This window comes from Pempheris klunzingeri, chromosome 15 (genome assembly GCF_042242105.1).
Source record: "Pempheris klunzingeri isolate RE-2024b chromosome 15, fPemKlu1.hap1, whole genome shotgun sequence".
Classification (NCBI taxonomy): Eukaryota; Metazoa; Chordata; class Actinopteri; order Acropomatiformes; family Pempheridae; genus Pempheris; species Pempheris klunzingeri.
In genome coordinates, this window is record NC_092026.1 from 4,297,704 (window position 1) to 4,318,196 (window position 20,493).

Here is a 20,493-nt window from a genome sequence, read left to right on the forward strand (position 1 = left end):
ATGGAGTGGGTAGGGTTTTCAGTCACAGAGTAGAAGTGAGTTAATTCACAATATTTGCTCGTAGAGTGAATCATATATTGCGTAAAAGCCTGGCATAGGAGAGGAGGAATTTGCTTCACATTTCTCCACTGGAAGCCAACACACCCTCACACAGTGGGAGTGATGGAGCACATATTTCTGTTTCTTCTGGCTTGAGGAGAAAGAAGCAAGAATCAGAATGTGGGAAAATTAAGTAAGAGAGACAAACATACTGCACTGAGACCGGAGCCTGTTCAGCAGAGTTTAGTGTAGTATGAAAATCCACCCCCTGTCACACCGCACTGAGACCACCTTGAGCAGGATCAGCCCAGCTTCACTTTACATGAAAGAACTACAATGCAGTGTAACAGCCTATCACACGTCCGTGTTGGTGAACGTGTGGCACAAGATATTAGATGGGGAGGTCTCGGCTGGATGAGTTGCAAGGATGTTGACAAAGGGCCAGATGGGCACTGAGATAATTGAGTGGGAGGATCAAACAGCTCAGAAGCTGGGAGGCAGCAAAGGCAAAAACTCAGTGGACTGCAGCAGCATGTAGTGTCTGCTCTACATCCATCACTCAACAACACAGGCAATCAGATAGGCCATGCAAATCCATGCTACCTTTGACCACCTGCTTGCATGCAAATGCTGTGCCTCTGCCACTGTGTATTATCAATATTACCTTGAGATAAACAATTTGTCTCACAAAATTGCCCTCATTATTTTTCTTATTATTTTTTACAGCTGTGGTTGTTCTTTGGCCGCCTCTCATTTGTGAGGGTGCACAGAGACAAAAGAGGGCATGTTGGCCGTGCATCAGTGCTCCCAGCGGGGACGATTACATTTGTGTTAACCAGAAAAATAAATAAATACTGCAGCAAAGGATTGTTCTGAACACGCTGCTGTTGGTGCAACTAATGTAACGGCGCCCAATTCACCATTTCATGACGTGTCATCATCTCGCTTGAGAGGCAGTGCAGCCACTTAGATGGGAACAGCCGCTAATCAAAACAAATGTTGTGATGCGGGATACATCATGTAGAACTGTGAAGGTCACAGCTCCCAGTTTTTTTTTACTCAAGCGAAACCTTTGATATTTCATGAACAATCACTTGTACTTTCAGGTGATTATCTTTGTTGTGGGGACATTGAGGGTTGGATGGGGTGGGTGGGTGGGTGGGTGGGTGGGTGGTGGGTGGGGGTGATGTGATTGTGTATTATGTATGCAGCTACAAAAAAAAAAAGAAGAAGAAGAAAAAAAAGAAAAAAAAGCCCAGTGTAAAACACAGATTGCATTGATGATGTAAGCTTGTTGTTGACTTCCCCAGTCTGAATGACTGAGCACAGCGGAGGGGGCGGGGCGTCATTAATCCACGGCTAGTGGTGACCGCACAGGCACAAAGGAGGTGTAGTGGGGGATGGGAGAGGACGCTGTTGTTATGACTGGCGCTTGGCTGCGGGACAAACTTCCAGAGGCCTCGGCGTTTTCTCTCTCCCTCTCTCTCGTCTCTATTCCACCTCATTGGTCGGTCCCCTGCGAGGAAATGTGGCTCCATTTTGCCGTGAACCTGTCAAACGCACCGGGGGCTGATATCTAATCAACGCCCGAGGACGGCCTTCAGCTCCACCGCACCACGACGCGCTGTTTCTGGGGCTGTTGGGGGAAAAATAGGTTAGTTGCCGATGCGGCGTTGACATTATATCACCACCTCGGCCCGGCAGGAGTGGTGTGTGAGTGTGTGAGAGAGAGAACAGGGCTGTTGTTGGATATAGCCGTGTTATTTCCACACATATCACCCAGCGTAGGTTAGTGCAGCCGATGGAGGTGTCGTGCTTCCAGGCTTAACTGGCGGCTTAACCGTTATATTGAGCTTTAAGAGCGCGGCGCTTCGAAACAACAGTAGTTACAGGCGGCTCATTTTTGCATGTCGGGTCACCCCCACTGTGTCCGACCGTCTGAAGCCGTTGCTGGCTCCTTACCGCCTAGCTGTGGTTTAAATGTTATAAGCTAGCGACGGTTCGCGTTTAAATGTGCTAAAAGAGATCATCCTAGCTGTCGATTAAAGCGCTAACATGGTCTGACTTGGGCGCAAGAGCTGCAGAAGACCTCGCCTACTGAAAGGTTTTATCCGAAGCAGGTACGAGATTATAGCAACACTGTCATTAGCATGGCATGCTAGCGTTAGCCACCTAGCTTGCTTGTTAGGCTAAGATTGACGGCCCTCACTGTACTCGCCACAAATGCAGTTTCAGTTAAGCTAACTTAACGTTGCTTGTGTGAAACAATTAGAAATGCCCGCCAACTCGTGTGCTTTCAGCTGCATCAGCGTGGTGGCTAACTCTGGGTGTTCTGCATTAAATTAACGACATCTTAGCCCGCCTTGCCTGGCTGGCATGTGAGGAGATGGGTACGGCCGCCGCCAAGGCAAAACTAATGCTAAGTCGCATGTTAGCCAGAGAGCTAACGCTACCTAGCTCATGGCAGGGACTGACTGTAAACACCTCACGGGTAATTATAATAGTAAGGGGGATAAATAATACGTGTGTACTTGACAGTTATAAATAAAGCTTCAGTTATGATAAAGCCTGTTGCCTTTCCCTCCCTGTGAACATGTGAACAGTTGTCAGCCTACCATCACATTGAGTTAAATGATTATTACACTCCATAGATCAGACTCTGCAATGCACTGGCAGGAGGAGGAGCATTAGACCAAGGCTTAACCTACAGTAACTAATAGCATTTTGAGTCATTCATCGACACTATCTGGAGCTGCTGACTGTCCGCCTCTCACAGCGTGTCGGCTGACGTACACACTGTAGTTGGCTCAGCCCATTCAGGAGCCTCCGTGTGTGGGGGATGGGCGCCGTCTTTCCACAAGTAGCTTGCGTGCTGTTTTGCTAATTTAGCTACCGGCAGATTAGCATGTGACATAACTTGCATGTATTTAAATTGCACGGCACCAGTGTGACCTGTGGAGGGGCAGCTAAACCAGTCACACAGGGGCTTTCCCCCCTTTCTGAAATGGCGACAAATAAAAGCTGAATTGCGCAGTTTAAGGTAGCTACATGTAAAATACACAACACAGCCCATCCAAAATAGATCTTGACTAAATTAAATTCACAATGACATTCCTGTTTCATCGCTTTTTCAGAGCATATACGTACTTCCCCTGTAATTGCTATCTTTCAGGGATGGTTACCTATTGCATAGCACAAATATCCACCGGCTCTTTACATTGCTGACCCAGTTTCTGTCATTGTTTGGTGACACACCCCTTTATTCGTGACACTTTCTTCTAGCTGCCTTTTCACCCACTCTCAGACATGCTGCTTCTACAATATCCATTCTATTTAAGGTAATATTTCACAGAAACATTATATTCTGTGAAAATGTAGCTTTAGATTTGAACACATGGCCGCCTGCAGTCAGTGTTACTTAGAGGGACATGGAAAGTTGGGACAGATTACTGAACTACAGTACATGCTGGGAGGTGGTCTGAGGTGTAAAAAGCATGCAAAGGCAATGGAATTAATTATTTATTTATTTATTTTATTGATGGTCAAACTGCAGTTGAAGATGTAGTTGTACACAGTTGGAAAATGTTCTTAATGTTTTGAGAGCAAGTGTTTTCATATTGGACAATGATTAGGAGCTGGAAGAGGTACATTCAGTTTCTTTCCTTTCCTCTTAAGGGGTCGACAGTTCCTGCTGAGGACTACGGAGCTATGATGCATATCTGAGGACATCGTGATCACATGGGTAGTGTATCTCCCTGATTAATGTCATACCTTACATCGCTCCTTTCCACATGAATGGATTTTATTTTGCTTTTTTCTATGGCTGCACGCTTATATTGCTGTCTGAAAGATCACATTGCTATGGTGAAGTAAGGAGTCAAATGCGCACATACATGAGTGCATAAATCGTTTGACTCTTTCAACTTAACAAATTTTCAACTTAATACTTAAATAAATACCTAAAATAATGTGCAGTTGGAGCTCTTGGTAAGAATACATTCTACTAGAACAGGGATTATGATTGACCGACACCTATTCATAATGACTGGACAACAGTAGTGGTATTCCACTGTTGTTTTGAGATTGTAAGATGTTCTGAGTTGCGTTTTTAGTGTGGCCTTCCCACTGCTAAAGTTATGTACAGTAGTCAGGGATTGGTGGAGTGTGCCAGTGATTCAGTGCACTTTGGTTTCCTGTTGAAATGTGTATCATTTGGGATGCTGTTCAAAACATAGATGTGCATCTACAGAGACCATAACTCTGAAACAGTTGCTTTTCTTAGAGCCATTTTTGCAAAAGAAATATAGTTGTAAATAACTTAGATTTTGCCGTATTTGACTTAGGATAAGTGGTTCATTGTGCTCAACTTATTTAGGACCAATAATGTCTGTGGTCAGCCCTGGTTTCTGATTGGTTAAAATGTAAAACATGCTGCATTTGCTTGTTATATAGTTAAGTTGCAGATATGTATCCTTGAGCGCACACTCTGGCTGTGTATGCCGTAAATGGTTGACCCGACAAACACACAGACTATGAAGTTTTATTGAAGCCCTCTTGAAGGACGTTATATCTTAAGTGGGCATTTTCAAGAAATAAACATATCTGCATTAACTTTGAACTAAACTTTTACTGGTTAGGAGTGTACAGTAATGTTTTTCAGAACATTACTGTGAGTCTCATCGCTGCTGTCAAAGAACACCTACAGATTAAGGGAAAAACCAAAATGTGACCACCACAAGCTTTCAGAACTCTATCAGAGGGGTGAACACCATAACTTAACAAAAGGACGCCCAGCATCAGAGACAATCACAGACATCCCTAAATAGATTTGAAGGTGGGAGTTTATACTGTTTATACATTTTGTCTCATGGAGATGGTGGTGGAGAGCATTGCCTGGCATGTCGGTTGAAAATCATCCATAGTTGTTTCACTGGGTAGAGATCCGGTGACCGTAAAGGCCCCAGCATTTTATTCACAGCATTTCCATACTCGGCAAACCATTCAGTGAGCCCTGGTGCACAAGAGCATCTACTTTTTATTCAGGGTTTTCCCTGAATTTTTTTTATTTTTTTTTTTTTATAGTTCCACAGTGTGGAGTCACTTGTGTGAATGTTGTTTTATACACCTGTTTGAACTATTTAGAAATAGAGGATGGGTGGCCACTGTAACTTGAAGTCCGTCAGCAGGACTTGTTGAAGGTCTGATGCAAGTTTTAAGGGGGTTGCTGTAAGGGAGACAGGGCAAGCTTGAGGGAGAGCAAGGGGAGGCAGATGTGGCACAGAAACCCGCCAAGTGTGGAGTGGAGTGTGACACCAACGCTCATCAGTGAGAAGAGAGTCTCACTGCTGGATAATTTAAAAAGTAAAAACACTTTTTTGAGTTTTGCCACTTAAACCAGATTGTACCAAGCATCTTTCCCAGTCAGATATCTGTACAAGAAATGCAGTGTGAGACCTACACTGGCACAGCTCAAATGTAGTCTGGACTTCTGGTAATGTGAGAATAATGCCAAGGAGTTTAAGGTCTGTAGAGGTCTCTGTTTTAGCTGCTTGAACCAATCATAGTTTGAACAGTGACGTTGATGAGCTTTAAAATGTCATACCATAAACTTGAAAATAACCGAGCTATTCTGGAAACAGTTTTCTTGTTGTTTAGGCCCAACTTCTCCTTTGATAGCTGCTAATCGGGCTGTTCAAAGTTTCCTCATCACATTTACACCCGAAATATTGTGACACAAAGTGATTCAGTCAGGAGAGGATATATCATTCTCATGTGTAACCCTTTTGTCTAGTTAGCAGCTGCTGGTCTTGTTGAAAAGGGAAAAGATATCTGTATTGCTGCGTCAGCGCTTGGTGTCTATTGGGCTATTGATCAGTGCTGATGTTCATGAAATAGTCAGATGTCACACGTGATGTCAGCCAGATGAATTGGTCGACCTATTCCTGTAAGCGGGCCACGACCCTGTTCACTGCTCCTGCGTCACTCGCATGGTGATGACATTTGCCGGCACCCTTTCAAAACAGGCTTGTGTCAGATATGCAAGAGTGATATATCAACATGCTTGTAGTGCTCTCTAACCACACTGAACCTTGAACTAAATGTAATGGAAAAACACAACATGCGGTAAGAGCACGAGTACAGTACTCATGCAGTGGAAAAAGCACATTTTACTGTGCTGTTTTAAAAGTCTTCTGTGAGATATTCAAATTTTATAGAGTCATTTGCTGAATTCTGATTTTCAGTGTGAGAAATAATGGCCATCAAGACTTTCTGACTTTCTCGTTAGAAGTAGCTGAAGAGCTCCTACTAGATTCCAGGCCTCTCGGTTCAGTTGGTCTTGGATCTCAGCCTCTGGGATGCGGCAGGAGACATGTTGACTTTTTAAGCGGGCTGGCATGACGGAAACAGTGGAGCTTCTGTCCCCCGTCCAGACCTCTTGTTTATTTCCACAGTCCCATTTAAACAGTGCGTGTTCTGCATGAATAAATATGGAGTCCGGACGCAAGCACTGCAAGATCTGTTTTTGCTGAGGTTTAAAGCCCATCTATTCCAGACGTGTCAGGCCAAACTACCCAGCCTGCCTCATGAACACGGCTTATTTCCAGTTGTAGGTTAATGAATGGAAACTGATGCCCTGCCTACAGCCAGGGGCTTCTGCAACCAACAGAAGCAGAGAGGAAAGAACCACGTTATTTATCAAATGTCAGATCAGCTTGCATTTGCCTACTTCTCTCTTTTGGAAGTTGTGAGTTCCAGGTTAAGCTGGGTGATGTTGTTTATTTTTTTATCGTCTTCCTCATCTCAGTTTTCATTGTCTGTGCCAGTTTGGTAGTGAGCTACGAAGTCAGCTCGTAGTGTAACACCATCCTCTGTGTGTGTGTGACAGCTGTATTTTACACCTGGCTCAGTGCCCCTGCATGTCATCTTGCTTTTTGCCATGCATCAGGGCTAAGCAATATGGCTTATGAATAATAATACAATCTATAGGCTATGCTGCGATGTACGATATATATTTTACACATTTTCTCTAAAATTCTCCAAAAAGTACATTTACTCAACTAAATGTACGTTCGTGCATGGTTTATGTATAATAATGCATCAAGGAGCCACTGTGTGGGGTTTTGGGTTATCAATGATTTACAAATATGATTTGAGAGATGTATACTGAGTATAAAGAAAAATACTGCAACATGGAGGCACCATTCAGAGACTTCATAATGTGGTTTGTAAGCTATCTGAAGTTTACTGAAATATGTAAAGACATAATGTATGAACACGTGTGGATAATCTGTTTGTCGCTTCAGGTTGTGACTTGAAATTTTCAGGGCTGTAAGCCCCATCCCCAGATATCATGTATGCTAGAAAAGTAATGCCTCCTGAGCAGGGTTAAAATAATGTCCACAGAACTAAATTTAGACTCTGGTCCCTGTGGTGGAAACACCAAGTTCCTAGTTCTCGGGGAAAGTTCCTGCATTGGATAAACAGTTTAAGAAGTGGACCTGGATGCTTCTTCCACCTCTGATTAGCGCTGCCACAGCCTAACTGCACCTGTGTGTTACCGGCCGAGCCTTCCCCTCTAAGGAAGGTGGCCTTGTGGGTAACCTGTGTGTGTGTAGTGAAATATAGCAGGTTTGTTATGAAAGTGCATCTCCGGTTTTGGAGACAATTACTGGCATGTTGCTGCTGCAGCAACAGTAAAGTTCAAGCTATTAGCAGCAGTTGCCTTACCTTATAACTGAAAGTCCTTAGATATTGTTTGTCGCTGCAGAACTGGAAGCTGGGGTTAGAGTAACAACGGTGATCCGATGATTGATCGTGTAACATTTTGCTTTCTCTTGTAATCATATTCGTTTTCTGCTGTGGTGGCCTGCAGTCAGTGAAAAACACTGGACACTTGAACATAACAATATGGTCATCTGCCACATTGCACATTAATTTATATTCTGCTATACAAATACATTTGATGCATTGCCCAGGCCTACTATCCATTTATGTCTTTGAGGGATGTTAATGCACTGGAGTGATTAAAACACTACTAAAGCCTCCTTTCAGCTCAGTTGTATAGTGTGTAATGCCATCAATTCTTAATTAAGCAAGACTCTGCTGTGGTTTGTTTGTACAGGCTCCTATCCTGTGCTGACCCAATGGTTTAATCACCAGGACTAAAAATGAGCATAAGCAGTGATGAAGTCAATTTCCTGGTTTACAGATACCTGCAAGAGTCAGGTAAGTTTTTGCTTCAAGTTGCTAGTTTTCCTACTCTTTAAAACAGGATTTCAGATGTGATATTACACACCGCTGCTCTTGCCTCTCTGCAACTGAACTTTGACTCTATCCCGCTCTCCAAATTATCCATGCCACCTCCAGGCTTCTCCCACTCAGCGTTCACCTTTGGCATAGAGAGCCACATCAGCCAATCCAACATCAATGGAGCCTTGGTGCCCCCTGCTGCCCTCATCTCCATCATCCAGAAGGGCCTGCAGTATGTGGAGGCTGAAGTCAGCATCAATGAGGTCAGGCTCCACCTTGAAGCCATCAGCTACTAATTAGTGTGACCTTACAATATACTGGCAAGCACCGTCAGCTTCATGATTATCTGTTGGATCATACATTGTAGTGAATTTGGTGGAAAATCCAAAGGATGAAGTGAATTTATAAATTTAATTGTTGTGTCTGTAGGACGGGACCTTATTTGACGGACGGCCCATCGAGTCGTTGTCTCTGATCGATGCTGTGATGCCAGATGTGGTCCAGACCAGGCAGCAGGCCTACAGGGACAAGCTGGCCCAGCAGCAGCAGCAGCAGCAGCAGCAGCAACAGCAGCAGCAGCAACAGCAGCAGGCGGCAGGCAGTGGCAGCGGCACAGGGCCCCAGGGAAGCACCAAGAATGGAGAGGGCGCTGCCAACGGGGAGGAAAATGGATCCCATGCCTTAGCCAGTAAGCTAGCTCATGGTCGTAAACAATATTTGAGTCAGCTCCCTAACAGATGTTTTCTGTGGTTTGGGAGAGAAAAATGCCAGTTTTATGTTCTAAAGCAGGATGTTATTATTTGTTTTATTTGTCGTGTCCAGGCTGTGTAGCACCGTCTCTACAATCATACAATTGTTTGTTTGTTTTAGCGTAAAAAGGAAAATTGCAGCACTGTTTTTTTTTTTTTCTTTTTGGCTTTTCTGTTTGAATTAACGAGGTCAGACAATGACGTACATGTGTGCTGCTGTGGGACTGCTCTGGTTTGTAGGAAATTAGGTGATGTCAGACAGTCCTTGTGAACCTATGCCATCACTGAAACAGATGCAGTTTGCTTGCCTGGTTGTTTCTTGTTTTGCTGGTTCACCTAAATAAAATGTTTAGTGTAGTGAAACACTGGTAATGTATTTTAGAAGTAACATGCTGTTTTACTGGAAGCGGTGATTCATTGCGCTTTGTTTATCTTCTGTTCTCCTGACCTTCAGAACAGTCATTGCTGTTATGTAAAGGTTTTGTTTCTCCCTCCTTGCTGTAGATCACCACTCAGAGATGATGGAGGTGGACAGAGACGTGGAGATCCCCCAGAGTAAAGCCATGGTCCTGAGGGGCCACGAGTCCGAAGTTTTTATCTGTGCCTGGAACCCAGTGAACGACCTCCTCGCCTCTGGGTCAGTATTTCCACCCCACCCCTCTCTTCCCCACGGCTCTCACTGGTCGCCCAGGGTCTAACATGGCATGTAGAAGTGTCACCCTCACTGGGTCGGTCAATTCAAGTAATTGATTAGTGTCTTTAATACAACTTAGCCACATTATTAGCACAATTTTAAATTTAATCTAAGCACTGTTTCACTGACGGCCTTTAGCCGTGATGATCTGAAGATAACCACCTGTTCCAATTAGCCCCACTGGCCCCCTTTGTGGCCAAGAATTGATTTACTTTTGTAACCTAAATGGACGTCCACAAGTTAATTTTAAAGAAAATCTTTGGCGCTTATTGGTCATTGCTAATTTTCAAAACATTCAGTCAATAAATGGGGTTAAAAATATAACTGTCTTGTGTTGGGTAAACTTGTATGAGAAGAGGAAGCTTGTTTTCATAACTCTTCCTCATTTATCAGCACTAAACAAATCTTTGTTGACTAAAGTCATTGTTTTTGCAGCAGCATTATTATTCCTTCCGTAGGAAAGCAATCATGCAGAAGAATCTCTTACAATGTAGTCATTATTCAAGAGCAAAGCATATTGCCCATTATTACTGTGATACTGGAAATGTGACAGATATTCCAGTAACAGCTAATGACTAATGACAGCAAATCGACAAAGCAGTTATTAATCAACCAATCAAGAAGTGATAAATCAGTCGATAAGAGGGGCCAGCCTTGGTGTCGTGTTGTTGTTTGGTACAACCTTGCATTCTTGTACGCCAGTCCGCCGGGTAAATGGTGGACTTGCAGCGTCACATGTCAAACCAAGATGTTTGTTGCAGCAACCATCTTCAGCAGTTCTTTTTTTTTCCTTTTTTTTCTTTTTCCGCTTTAACAAAACAGACCTCAGGAGCAGGGTTGGGTTCTGTTGGCACCCTTTGGCTGATTGGGTCAAACCACAAATATTGCTTTTCACTGTGTTTAAAAAAAGGAAGCAAAATAAACAAAATGCACAGCTTTGTTAGTCCCTGATTCAAACAAATCCTCTCACTGAAACAGCTGTCTGCTTTGATGCCATATGTTTACATCTCCAACCGTGCTTCCCAGTGTGTTTGTTAACATGGCTCAAGGGGGATCCCTGCATTTCTGAGAAGCCAGACAGAGGAAAGATAAGCAGGATACCCGGGCCTGGACAAGATTAACCAGCTGGTCTTCCCTTTACAGGTCACTTTCTGTCAGATCAAACAGAAGTTGAGGCACTGGACTGGAAATAATACAAAAATAATGCAGATATTTTTAGATCAGTGTGGATTTGTGTCATAAATTCACTCCCTCAACATCCGCTGTAAAATGGCCTTTACCCTAAGCTATAATTAACAGTTGAAGCTGCAAGAGGTGGAAATCTGGAAAAGGCAAAGAAAGCCAGAATTTGGAAAAAACAGCTCTCCTCTCTCTGGTCTCTGTCTGAAGCACCTCCCATCAAATGAGTACGGCCATGTGCACACTGACTGACTGTGATCCCAGTGCTGACACTCTGTGTAGTGTCCCTGAGATGATATACTGTGAGTCAAGGCTATAACGTTAGCTAGAGTTAGCTACATAAAATCTCTCCGACCACTTGAATTCAAACATGCTGATAGCTTATTACGGAGATTTTACTCAATGACCCCAAAAATAAATTGCCTACTTAAGCTTTAACTATTAGTCCATAACATTAATTCCCTTCACAGCACACAGATCGAAGCCTTTGTCAGTAGCAAGAAGTGATTTAACTTCACCTAACAAATAAAATCAAGGACCAGAAAGATTCATTATCTCTCTAAAATGTCTGTTTCTAAATGTTCTAAATGAACAAATCTGTGCCCATTTATATAGTAGAAAAACAAGCAGTGTGCATTCAGCAGTCCTGCTCCTAAGCATGAGCACACCCCTCAAAATGTAAAGAAAATGATGAATAATAATACTACTTGTGGCAGAGTCCCGTAATTTAAGAGGGGCTGCATAGGAGGCAAATATCCATCCAAACCACATCAAAGTTCATGAGTATTGTGCCTGTAAAATTTCTTTCTCCTTTTACCTCAACAGATTGAAAAGGTTTGATAGGGATTTAAAAAGATTTTGGATTTGATACTGGGTTCAGGTTCGATGAAATGCTTTCAAACCCCAACCCTATTCAAGAGCAACAATGGTCAGTTTTATAACATTTTCAGTAATGATTTTAAGAGTCAAAGCTGTGTTACATGCTTAATGTTACATTGTGTGTGTGTGTGTGTGTGTGTGTGTGCTCGTGCAGGTCCGGAGACTCAACAGCACGGATCTGGAACCTGAGTGAGAACAGCACAGGCGGATCCACCCAGCTGGTTCTGAGGCACTGCATACGGGAAGGGGGCCAGGACGTACCCAGCAACAAAGACGTCACCTCACTAGACTGGAATGTGAGTGTGTGTGTGTGTGTGAGTGAGTGTGGTTTAAAAAGTATGATTGTGTGTGTTCCACTGAGAGCAGTATTCAGTAATCTAATCTAGTTGTGTAGTTTGTGTGTGTGTGAGACTGCTACTTCTGCTAAAGGCATTCCTCCCAACCAGATATATTGGGGCGAGTCACTCCCACAGGGGAAAAAGCCTTTCATGCTGCTCAGCTGCAAACAATTTTTTTCCCTGAGAAGTACCAGTCGGTGCAGCGTTAATATTTCATCTGTCATTAAAGACTTACTTCTTAATGCAAGTCTCATTAATAGACAAAGTGGAATATACTGAATGTACACGGCTCTGCCTGAATTCAGAAATGTGCAAATGAAACTAAGAGAGGACGAATGCAACTGACTTCAAACTAACGATGTCTTTCAGAGTGAGGGAACGCTGCTCGCTACAGGCTCATACGACGGCTTTGCTAGAATATGGACAAAAGACGGTAAGACTGTTACCTTCTACTACACCGTACATCTTGTAACGATCCATGGATGGTGAAACGTTTCTGCTCTCTTTCTAAGTTGTGCTTGGCTTTGTTTGATATTTTCAGGTAACCTGGCCAGTACTTTGGGTCAGCACAAAGGTCCAATATTTGCACTCAAGTGGAATAAGAAAGGAAACTTCATCCTCAGTGCTGGTGTAGACAAGGTGAGGCTCACTGGTTTGGGCTCCACATTTTAGGGTTGAATGGGTTTGACAAATGCCTCTGAGGCCTTGTGACCGCTGCAGCTTATGCCTCATTCAGAGGTGCCACTTTTTAGCCAAATTTACTAAAATGTGACATGTTTTCCATAGAAACAAGATGCAGGACGGGTGGGATTATTAATGTCTTTGTACATTTTTTAAAATTAATACCAGTTTTTGCAAGTTTTCCAGAAAGCAACAGTTAATAACAAGGATGCTAAAGCTGCACCAATCAATATTTTGATGTTAATGATGGATTAAATGATTTTTTTATCAGGATGGTCACACAGCAAATGAACACTAAAGAACTATAGTCTAATTTAAGTTTTGGATGGTCGGGTTGTTTTATGTTATGTGAATGAAAGAATACATTAATCTTCATCTGTTGCAAAATGGTAAGGACCAGCAAGTGAGAGGTACAAAGCCTCCTGTCACTAAATGACAACAATGGATGGACATTGTTCAACACTGCCATCTAGTGCACTGAAGTAGAATGACAGTGTCTCTCTCTCTCACACACACACACATATATATAAATTTTCCTTGTATACCTCCTCCTCAATTTGTGCCTAATCAGGTCAACTGAATGCGTCTTGCAGCATTTTTTGAATGAAAATAACACCTTTTGTTTGTGATATTTTTAATGATTTCCTAACACATCAGTTTGATATTCACAACGAACGTCTGCTCCTCCTCCACACAGACCACAATCATTTGGGACGCCCACACGGGAGAGGCAAAGCAACAGTTTCCTTTCCACTCGGGTGAGTGATGGGAGTCAGCTGGTTTGTTACCTTTTGCTGAGTTGTAGTGAGACCGTGGCCATAATAAATTCATATTTTTCTGTCATCATGTTCTTTCATACATGTGACTGATACTTTTGGCTGCTGTATTCAACCCAACTCATCTTTACACATTTAAAACACAACAGCTCTGCATTTTGACGTTGTTTGGTTGTTCTTGTGTGTCAGTGACAGACAAGAACCTTAAATGAATGTGCACTAAGCATGATTTTATTAAATACAACTGCCTGCACTTAGAGTATTGTTATAGTATGATATGAGATCCAGTGTGGCAATCAGAAATCTGTATTCAGACCATGATACTCATGCTACCCCATCTCTGTGTTCTGCCTGCACACCTCACTGCTGTAGCAGCCCTAAGCTCTGTCTCTGCCTCCCAACAGCACCCGCTCTGGACGTAGACTGGCAGAGCAACAACACGTTTGCTTCCTGCAGCACAGACATGTGCATCCATGTGTGTAAGCTGGGTCAGGACAGACCTGTCAAGACCTTCCAGGGACACACGGTAAGACAGGAATCCTGTGTGAGCACTGCTTTCTGACACGGAGGGGAAAGGAAGCCCTGCGCTTGTCACATACACTCCTGTTCTTAGAGCATTATAAGGACGACGAATATGCTTGCTGTGTTTTCTAACACTCTTGTCACTCCTCGCAGAATGAGGTCAACGCCATCAAGTGGGATCCCACTGGCAGCTTGCTGGCCTCCTGCTCAGATGACATGACACTGAAGGTCGGTCCATATTACATGCAGATGTAGCACATGTCACTCAGATGGGCTCAAAAACGACCCTCAACTGGACAAAATCCCAATTGAGTGTGTTGCGATTAAAGCTATACTAACAGCTGGCTCTCGCCTCTCCGGCACAGATCTGGAGTATGAAGCAGGACTCGTGTGTCCATGACCTCCAGGCCCACAGTAAAGAAATCTACACCATAAAGTGGAGCCCCACTGGCCCCGGGACCAACAACCCTAGCGCCAACCTCATGCTGGCCAGGTGAGACCACAAAGCAGCATGTGAACACCTCTCTCACTCTCAGGAGATTTCATCTCCTCTTTGTATCACCTGACTTCATACGCCACAGGGTGGGTTTCTATTTAGAGGTAAGATGACGCAAATACAGAGTCTGGGAAAATAAAGAGACAAAAATCTACATTTTCTCTCTAATTAATGAGATTTTTTCCCAGAATTATGAGGCAGTATCAGGATACTAAAACACCCTTGATAAACCTGTGTAGCTGTGGTTTTAACGTAGACTGTATAAAAGAAGTAGACGTAGCCATCATGATGTCACCCATTGGTTTGTAGGCTGCGTTTTGAAGCCTCGAGTCTTTATGGGCATCGCCATCTTGGTTTCATGGTCGTCCCCATCTTGTTTTTTTTGGATCCAGAAGGGACTTTTGTTCCACAAAGACTCTAAATGGAACCAAAGTTTACTAAATGAACATCACGCTGTATTGAAGAAGACTTGACACTAGCGATTGAAACCATAAACTCGAGGAGTAAATGGGAAGTTGGTTCATTTTATCAAAAACTTTTATGCAATCAGACTTCTTTTTGGAGCCAGCAGAGTCGCTCCCTGCTGGCCATTAGAAAGACTGCAGGTTTAAGACACTTCTGCCTCGGCTTCACTTGAAAACTTCAGTCTACGGATTGTATGAACTTGTACAAGTTCTTTGTCCACTGCTCGGGTCAGATTTTGATAGCAGTCCCATTCCTCCATCAATAAAATATTTGACAATGATCTCTAGGCTGCTGCTCACATAATATTCAGGCTCATACTTGCCGCAGTAACTCTGGCTTGGACTCTCATTTTAACGTCTGCAGAGCCAGTTCTGGTGCCCCAGCAGCACTGAGTTGTGTTTTTAGCTATGGGCTGACTGTGCCTGTTGTGAGTCACTGCATAGCCAGTGTTAATGCTTTTCAGATGCACCTGTGAAGGATGCCACAGTGGCTCAACTGACCTTGTGGAAATAACATGGGTTCAAGCAAAGCTGAGTGGGCTTTCCACCTGAAGAAAAACCCTACAATCCCACCGTGCTTGAGCACAACTGAAAAAGTGACAACGTGATCCATGTTATATTACTGAGACCGTCGCGTCTCAGTGGAAGATTGAAATAGAACTGGGTGAAATGGCTGAGGCAGATAACAACAACAATATCCATGACGATTGATTAATTAGGCCTTTTCCTTTTAATGAGAGCTGTTATTTCCAGTTGACATACTGTACCTCCACTTGATCCCTCTCTCCAGCGCGTCATTTGACTCAACGGTGCGCCTATGGGACGTGGAGCGCGGGGTGTGTATCCACACGCTGACCCGCCACCAGGAGCCTGTCTACAGTGTGGCCTTCAGCCCTGATGGCAGGCACCTTGCCAGCGGCTCCTTCGACAAGTGTGTCCACATCTGGAACACTCAGGTCCGGGACGGTATTTTCAAATTATAACCCCACACAGATGCATGCTAATAAACACTAACCATTATAATTGCGCAAAGGTGGCATAAAGATGTATCCTACCATTGCTCATAGGTGTGTGTGTGTGCATTTCTCCAGACGGGTGCTTTAGTCCACAGCTACCGGGGGACAGGAGGGATCTTCGAGGTGTGCTGGAACGCCACAGGGGACAAAGTAGGCGCCAGTGCGTCAGACGGATCGGTGAGTTGTGCTGCCCGAGCGCTTCATCTCATACATCGTAATCGCACACACTTCAGCCTCTATGTACAACCTCCACTCAGACCGCTGACCCAGGAAGTTTTCAGGTCAGCCGTGTGTCTTAAACATCATAAAACGCCTCTCTGGTCAGAATCAGGGCTGACACACGGAGGTCAGCGTGGTTCTGCCGGGGATAAAAGTGAAGTGCTTGACTTATGATGTGGGGCTCCGTAGTTTCATTTATCAGGCATGTGCATCCAGTCACAGTTAAACTGAGCTGACGGTTTGAAACGTAGCCTCAAAAACCAAATGAAAATGTAACATTACAGTTGATGTTTCAATGCAGTGGTTTTAATAAGAATGCTAACAATCACCTGTACTTATTTATCTTTCATGTAATGACTCGGCACATTAAGCTAAAGCAAAGTTTTCCTAGTCAACCTCCCAAAAAGCCTCGATAAAACCTTTTGACAAGGAACGGGTTTGAAGCACCGACCCGAGGAGTGTCTGGCTGTCCAGCCAAACATGGTAGTCACGCAAGAAGTCCGCGATCAGGGAGGTGACTGCCGCACCGCAGCAGTCAGGCGTTATGGTCGAGTAGCTGGACAGAAGCAACCGCGGAGTTAAAGGGATATTACAGCCACCTGGTTGTGCGCCAGTTAAAAGAATCTAAGGGACATAATATCAGAATGTGATCAGCGAGGGCTTTGCTCCCTAACTAGTTAATGAGATCCATCTGAGAGTACTTCATGCAGCGAGTACGCTTGTTAGCATCAGGGACGGGGAGCCTGGCCAGGATGACAGTGATACGCAGAGACCCTTGAAGAAAACCTGCACCGTTCAGCACACAGGAAAGACACGCTGAGGTGATTTGGGGACAAGAAGAGCTCACAGTTCACTGATGCTCCCCAGCCAAACTGATAGAGAAGTGTGCGTAGACGTGGTAGGGTCATCCACAAGAGCAACTGAAATCACTGCCCATGGCGATTCTGCTGAACGCTGAAATAAGGTCTTGAATGTGTCATGGAGTCTCAAAATAGAGTCTGACCCTCCACGGTGTTTTGTGATTGGTTCGTCTGCTTTGCTAGAACATGTTTCCCATAAGCGAGCAGCCTTCTGCCTTTTGTTCACATTTCATAGAACTGCAGTAAGAACTTTAGACCTGACCTACAGAGAGGGAAACCACAAGATCAATGTTTCATAATCTAAAAAATATTTTCATAAATTTAGGACTGAATTTGCATGTGACTCGCTCAGAATGAAAGCTGAATGAAATGTTTTGTGTGGGAAAGGCACTAAAATCTGACGTTGCTGGTTGAAATGAAGCATCTTTCCCTCCGGTGCCAGTAAGAGGCCTGGTGCGGCGGAAAGCAGAACTCTTGGGACTGAAAAGAGGCCACTTCGTCTAACCGTCTGCTCCTTCCTGTTTTCCCAGGTTTGCGTATTAGACTTGAGGAAATGACACTCGTTGGGGGAGCCATGGACCGACTACGAATGTGTACATAGCCAAAATGACTGACTGTCCCTGCCTGTCCACCACACTGCTGTAGTCCCATCAGACGCCATGGCCCGCCATTACAGCCAAATGGAGCGCCCCCATTCCCTCATATGTACACAAAAGGACCACACGTTCGCCACAAACCGTTCTTATGCACATGCGTTAGACATACCACAGGTCTATAAGGACGCTTGTGATGCTCTCAGACCTGCAGGAAGAAACGTTCCTGTCGTCACGCAGTACAAACTTGTTGGACCGTTCACACACAAACCAAAACACCAGGATTGTTCTTGCTTTCCTCTTTTTATCCTTTGTACCAGAATTATAAAGATTTTTTTTTTTTTTTGTTCTCTGTTGGTGTGTGCATATTGCATATGTCAACATTTGGTGTCCTGTGGACATTGTTGTTTTGAATTTGGATTTTACTGATCTCTGTGGGTTTTATATGACATGCAGGGTGGGAGAGAGGAGATGGGGACTGGGCTGAGGGTTGTTTGTCTTTTACAGTGGGTGTTCATTGGGAGATCCTTCGACCCACCTTCTTGGCACTCTTAAAGGTATAAAAAAAAAAAAAAATGCAGGTGTAATAGCTAAGAAGATGAAATGGTTTATAATTTTGTCAACTCTATTTTTATCCAATAGGTTCCATTCTTGGCATTTTTCTAACAAAGTATAAAGCAGTTAAGCAAAGGGCAAACTGTCCTCTTGTTCTTGCAACTTTTATCCTCAGAAATGGTTTTCAGGTGTTCACGACTCATCAGGTTAATGCAGAGCTCTAAGAATTCAGAACCTCGAGGCTGAAAGAAAATCTTTGTAGCTGTTTAACACGATGTCGATCTCATGTTTGCACCGTGTGCCGGGCAGATGGACACAAACGCTGATGCGTGCTCAGCTTCATGTTTCCGTCACGGAGTTCATCCTGGATCTGTGTCTCAATGCTCGGAAATAGACGGCCGGGCTTTAGTGTCGGTGGGGAGGTGACAGCAGGAACAGCTCTGCTGTCTGGCGGCAGTGGGGAGAGAGAGAGAGATGTGAGAAAGCAGGTCCGTAACCGCCTGGTCCATCTGACGGAAACAATTAATCGTCCTAATCATGCCTGATTCCTCAATTAATGGCGTGTTGCTAACCAATGCTGAATGATAATCAGACTAAGCCGTTCACTTCGTGTCATTAAACACCAGGACATCGTTCAGAGTACGGCTTCCTCTGCAGGCACTTAAAAGCATGGCTCAACATTTGGTCCCTCAGCAGCTGGAGTTCATATCACACTTTGTCGCATCGTCTGCAGCGATCAGTCGGCTTCAAAACAAAACAAAAAAAACGTCCTGAGTTTCACTCTGTAACGTGTGCAGCTTTCATGTCCAGCACTGACCTGAGTACACTCTCTGGTCCCTGCTTTGGTTTGCTGTTGTCAGGCAGTCCAGCACTAACGCCACACACACACACACACACACACACTCACACTCACACACACTCTGGAGACGGGCTGTGTTCAGGCCTATGCACCGATAGACGGCGCTTTTGTTTGTAGTGTTCAGAGCTGGCATTTTGAGCCGAGTCTGTGCTTGTTGTTAAAAAGCAGACTTGCAGCACATGACTTGATGTAACATGGTATCTGCGTATGATATATATCTATATATAATATATAAATATATATCTGTGCTGTCACAGGGGATCCTTTTGTATGCCACTCAGACGCTGAGGGTGGATTTTAAAGTTACTTTTTGAAGACGCTTGAAATTCAGTGATGTCCTTGTGCATCACCAGGGGTCGCCACCATGAGGAATGGATTTTTATAAAATACCATTAAACAGTCATAGCAAAATTAAAAAACAAACAAACGAGCAGCCCTTCAGAGGGTGTTTTTTTTTTTTCCCCCCTGCACTTTAGACTAAAAACGGAGAAACAGGGAGGTGTGTTTGTTCATCTGACGTTTTTAAAATGCTCTTAAAGATGAATCAGAATTGGCGCAGGAGGTGTGCAGCGGTCCAGTGGGTCAATGAGGGTGAACCGTGTCCTGTCAGTCAAACCAAGCCAACTTCATGGCATCCCAGGTCTCATCCCACCAACGGCCCGAAACTCACGCACGTCGTCGGACATTTCAGAGGTCTCGTCCAGAATGTTCCACGTCTTGGAAAAAAGAAAAAAAAAAAAAGTTTTGTACTGAAGCTGAAGACTCTTTTGAAGTTTGCTTTAATACAGTCAGCAGTGATCGGACTGCACCACACGGACACTATTTCAGACGATGTCTATGACAGTGGAATGGTATTTTATAATATTTTGTTTTTAGACGATAAGCTTTTTACACTGCGTTCAAGTGTGTTTGCTACTTTTTGTTCCTACCGAAAGTACTAACATTAATTCTGTCTTTGCTATGTTGGAGAGCCCTCGAAAGGTTTTGTACTTCTCAAAACTTTTGTAATTCTGACTTATTTGTAGCTACATACACAAAATGAAAAAAAAAAAAAAAAAAAAGACAAAATCTGGATTTAATTGTTGATGTATTATAACATGTAAATACCAATTTGCAGATTTTTTTTTTTTGTGTGTGTGTGTCGTCTTCGCCCTCACCCGTTTCTCTCTCACTCATATGGCTGCAGTCCGCGGCCTCCTGATCTGACTGTTGTAATATCGCTCAGATTTCAAGGTCTAGAATAAAATCTATTTTGATAATATCAACGTGTTTGCTTTTGATTCCCCACTCATGTACACACATGTCCAAGCCAAAACACAGTTGA

General features: G+C 43.8%; 1 protein-coding gene across 1 annotated transcript; it reads left to right on the forward strand.

Moving 5' to 3' along the window:
* The first annotated feature begins 1,486 nt into the window (after window positions 1-1,486).
* Window positions 1,487-20,430, forward strand: tbl1xr1b (TBL1X/Y related 1b). Its single transcript, XM_070844944.1, has 16 exons — window positions 1,487-1,693; window positions 3,715-3,781; window positions 8,162-8,265; window positions 8,407-8,552; window positions 8,719-8,977; window positions 9,543-9,675; window positions 11,945-12,086; window positions 12,498-12,561; window positions 12,670-12,767; window positions 13,507-13,567; window positions 13,990-14,111; window positions 14,261-14,335; window positions 14,473-14,600; window positions 15,858-16,023; window positions 16,159-16,260; window positions 17,693-20,430. Exons 3-16 carry the CDS (start codon window positions 8,208-8,210, stop codon window positions 17,717-17,719), a joined length of 1,581 nt encoding a protein of 526 aa, XP_070701045.1. The 5' UTR covers window positions 1,487-1,693; window positions 3,715-3,781; window positions 8,162-8,207; the 3' UTR covers window positions 17,720-20,430.
* The last annotated feature ends 63 nt before the right edge of the window (window positions 20,431-20,493 follow it).

Bases quoted from the DNA above. Each gene is read 5' to 3' on its own strand.
- tbl1xr1b (XM_070844944.1), top strand. From the start codon at position 8,208: ATGAGCATAAGCAGTGATGAAGTCAATTTCCTGGTTTACAGATACCTG. The intron at 12,087-12,497 runs GTGAGTGTGTGT...GATGTCTTTCAG, and splicing joins TCACCTCACTAGACTGGAAT to AGTGAGGGAACGCTGCTCGC. The intron at 12,768-13,506 runs GTGAGGCTCACT...TCCTCCACACAG, and splicing joins TCAGTGCTGGTGTAGACAAG to ACCACAATCATTTGGGACGC.